This window comes from Puntigrus tetrazona, chromosome 8 (genome assembly GCF_018831695.1).
Source record: "Puntigrus tetrazona isolate hp1 chromosome 8, ASM1883169v1, whole genome shotgun sequence".
Lineage (NCBI taxonomy): Eukaryota > Metazoa > Chordata > Actinopteri > Cypriniformes > Cyprinidae > Puntigrus > Puntigrus tetrazona.
The window spans coordinates 1,756,690-1,761,051 of NC_056706.1; the positions used below are offsets into that span (position 1 = coordinate 1,756,690).

The 4,362-nt window shown below is 39.4% G+C and overlaps 1 protein-coding gene across 1 annotated transcript in view; it reads right to left on the bottom strand.

Annotated features, from left to right (window-relative positions):
* The window catches only part of LOC122349998 (endophilin-B2-like), a 13,488-nt gene that overhangs the window by 7,628 nt on the left and 1,498 nt on the right, over positions 1 to 4,362 (bottom strand). The window contains exons 3-6 of the mRNA XM_043246175.1: positions 4,162 to 4,290; positions 1,198 to 1,331; positions 1,031 to 1,123; positions 328 to 339 (exon numbers count right to left, since the gene is read on the bottom strand). Of these exons, the coding sequence (XP_043102110.1) occupies positions 328 to 339; positions 1,031 to 1,123; positions 1,198 to 1,331; positions 4,162 to 4,290 (368 nt within the window). The remainder of the gene's footprint in view (positions 1 to 327; positions 340 to 1,030; positions 1,124 to 1,197; positions 1,332 to 4,161; positions 4,291 to 4,362) is intronic.

A 4,362-nucleotide genomic window follows, 5' to 3' on the forward strand; every position in this document is an offset into this window, starting at 1 on the left:
GACCACTAAATAACATGCATTTTTAAATTAAAAGGCAAAGCAAATTGATAAATGAGGAATTTGGAAATGTAGAAATTATTCTTCCTACTATCTGGAAGACATTCAAAATACATAAATAAATCAATAAATCTAAGCTTGCATTCTGAAAATCTATATTTTAAAGTTTTACTCGGATACAACTCCATCATGTCATTCAAAAGATCATCTTAGTGGAGTTCATGAAAATGAGGTACAAAACTGAAAAGCACTTTGTCATCGTAATTAAAAATAAATAAATAAAATTTAAATGCATAACATGCATGAGAGGAAACTGGTTGCGATACTCACTTCTCCCTCACACTGTGAAGGTTTAAGCAGAGACACGCGGTTAGTGCTCGTCCAACAAATCGTTCAGTGTTCACAACCACACACAACAAACAGAAGGAAGAGGCTTATATCCAGTCATGTCATCAAAGCGTGACGGTAAGGGAGAGGAATGAGTGGGTTGGGAATCGAGAACCGGTTATTATTCGCTTTTAAAGGGATAGCAGCAGAATTTAGCTGCTATTTAGTGCAAGTCACTGACGTTAATCAAGCAACAAAAGTAAAAACACTCACTCCTCTTGAGTGAATCGCTTTTAGATTAATACAAATTTATTACATAAATAAACATGTGTCTGCTTGAAATAATTAATAATACGGTCGTTATAAAAAATGCATAACAGGATATATAACCACTAGTATTTAACTGAAAAGAAAACCATGCTCTTGTTCTTTATGAGAAGGGGTTATATTTAACGTGTTGTGTGTCTATCATGATAAAACCTTAGCATAATGAGTTTACAAGCATTGCAAGCACTTCTAGCTGATTACGGTGGATTCAGTCGACTAAAATCTATTCAGACGACTAAAACTAAATTAAAAGGAGCATGGAATCAGATTTTAGCTGGAAAGCAGCAATTTAATCGATAGATCCGTTTCTTAAAACGTGCGTCTTTTCACCTCGTGAGACGTTAGCTTGTCGATTACCGACAGGCGAGGTAACTCTTACCGCCGCTTTAGCCTCCGCCGCTCTGGCCTTCTTGAGTCGTGCCTTACAGGCGTCGAGATCCAAGCGTCGATTCTCCAGCAGCCTCCGCTCTCTCTGAGAGGAGGACCACACTTCAGTGCATCAGCAATCACGCTCAAACCTGTCCGTCGAGGCTCAGCCAAACTCACAGAAATGGTCCTCCAGTCGCCCTCCAGAAAGTTGCGCAGGGGTGTGAGGAAGCTGATGGACGAGGACTGCAGGAACTCTCTCTCAGCGCCGCCCAGCCTCCTCTGACAGTCGCCCACTTTGATCAGGGTGCTTCCTACACAGACAACGGACAGTGACTTCATTTCCGACGCAGACAAAGTAACACACCTTGAAAAAGAATTCTGCCGATCTGCGAAAAAGGTCCGTCGCAATTTTACAGCATGTGTGCAGTTAAAATGTTAATCGCAAATAATTTTTTTTAATAAAAAAAGTCTATTAATCGCCTCATTTGAAGAAGCAGAATTCAAAAATAAATGAGCAATAAATAAATCGCGTTTCTAAATAAGCGGTTAAATGGCAAAAGTTGTGTTTTTAGTGAGAAAATAAGCATTTCCAATGGGTTTAACTTACAATCTGCAGAGGTAAAGGAATAAACGAACGAGACGTGAACAAGGCAAGTGTCCTTTTATGCCGATTAGGAAGAATTCAAGCCTTCGTCGACGAGCAAAACGCTACAAAATGCGACAAAATGCAATACAGAAGGCGTGAGATCATGTTTGTAGTGTGGGATTTCATTCAGCAAACATGACGCAGGCCGGGGCTGACTTTCCTGGCATTTCACCGTATCGCGATCGATGGAGAAATCGAACGTGGACGTAAAACAGCGGCGGCGCTTGAGAGGGATGTTCAGAAGTCAGAGCAGCTGCTCAGGTCAAGACACCTCCTCACGCGCCACTCTGGGATTTTAACTTAGGCTCGACTTGGGAAAAAAACAAAGAAAAACGACATACTTTATTTACGGTAGAACAGAAACAGGGTGGTCCAAAAGTCTAAAACCACACGAAAATCTCTGCAAATACGGTTTTAAGGAAAAAGTAAAACAAGAAATTTATGATGCAACTATTCAGATGTAGGCTAAATCATGTCCCGCACCGCATTGATTGTGTGACTCTGTCACATGTTCACGTGGCTCTTTGGGTTATCTCGTATCTTGCTCGACAACGCGACCATCGGGTTTTGTTCACGGAGCTCTATTAAAGTCAACGAGAAGCACACCAAAACGAGACGCTCTGGAATTGTTATTGTGATATGAAAACTCAAAGAAAAGCATTTTTTAGCAATGATTTTAGACATTTGGACACCTTTTGGCGTGCTTTCGTGACACCAGTAACCTAATTAATGGCCTTCAGCACATGAACGCTCAAAAGTTCATCCACTGATATTACAAACGGACACGTCGAGACACTTTAGACCGGCCGCATTAGTCCTGTACTTGCAGAGATGGCCGTGTGTGACACTGCAGCCCGTCCTAAAAGCATGTGGTCAGTCACGGGACATTAACGAGCCATTTAAAAGCACTAAGTGCACTTTAGCACACAGTTCTCTTTCCACTCTATTATCTGTGCTTCTCAAGTGGCAGACAAACACTGCAATGAAAGCACTTATCATCCGGGAGAAAAAATGTCAAATATAAAATCCAGCACTGGAAATCACACTCATTTACTTTCATCTGTGCAAACCTCGAGTCGAATCAAACTTATCTAGTTATGTTTTACGACAAATACAAGCGACGAAGCAGAGACTCTGTCTGAATATACTGTACGTGGATACGGTTAGATGCATGTTAGAGTTAACTAAAGCCAACTAAAAACATAAATTTTTATTTTATTTAATTTAGTGTCATTTATTTTTAGTAAAATTTTTCAGCTAGACCGCTAAAGTCTCGATGCACAAATTAAGTCATTTTAATAATAAAAGTGCATTTTAAAAAACGAATAACATATAAAAATGTTAAAATAAATGTCATATAAAAAGGGTCATGTTTTCCTTCTACGTGCTTTTACTGGTGTTTCGTTTATTAGTGAATGTTTGACCAAATGATATGCCAAGTGTTCTCTCATAACATCATGTTTAAGTTTCAATAGTTAATTTTAATTCAGTTTTATTTGCATTCAGCAATGTTTTTCTTCCCAGCTATGCGAGACTCGAAAACTGGTTTTGATTGCAAACGGTTCGTCACAAACCAGAATGACTTTCTATTGCTCAGAAAGCATAAAACGAATCCTTTATATAAAGCGTTAATATTATAGTTTTCGAAAAGCAGGTTTATTAATATTGCTAACAATGACTAGAGCACAGTTTATTATTACGTAAGAGGCAAAAAAAACCAACAACAACCTCTGGCACTTCTAGTATATAAAAGGTTATTATAAAATATTATTATATATTTTATTATTATAAAACATATTACAATAGACGGATGGATGGATGGATAAAAGTTTTTTAAAAATGTTTTTAATTCCTTTTAAATGTTTTGAAAGATGAAATTTAATATTATAGCTTTCGAAAAGCAGGTTTATTAATATTGCTAAAAATGACTAGAACGCAGTTTATTATTACGTGGCACTTCTAGTAAAGGTTATAAAGGGATCATCTCTGTGGAAGAACGCCGAGCAGGAAAAGACATCACAGTCTGCCGTCAAATTACCGATTAGTCCAATTGGAAACAGAAAGAAAAATGCATGGAGATTTATTGGTTTGGCTGCTTCCACACACACGCCTGCGGGGAAAAACCATCAGAGACTGCAAAATCAATGCAACCACACTGAAAAACTTTGACGTCACAGTCAGCGCGGTTTAATTATGCAGCGAAACACTCGCTAAAGCATTGTGCTTTTACCATGTACATCCATAAGATGCTTGGGAGACATACACAGTGGCTCTTAATGTTTCTGCAGGGGACCGAATTAGATTAAGAGCATCAAGTGAAAGCCAAATCAACGGATCTGTCCTCATCCCGGCAGAGTTCAGCTCATTTTACTCTCGCAGACAAAATAAATCAAGCGCTTGCTCGTTTTTCTGCCCAAAAAGCACACAGACAATCCAGTGATGAGGTTTGCAGAGAATGTTCAAACGCTGAAAAGAAATGAGACGCGCGCTCTCACCGTACGGGGTTCCCGAGCCGAACTCCTTGGCTGCCTCCAGCATGAACTGACTCAAGATCTCTCCGTTAGTGGGCCGCGGCGGGACCTTCCGGTCAAGCTTTTCATACAGGAAGTCCTCGATGCGAGCACCTGGACAAACAAAACAACATCAAAAACAGATGAACAAAGGAAAGACCCACGATGGCAATGATTTTTGTGGTG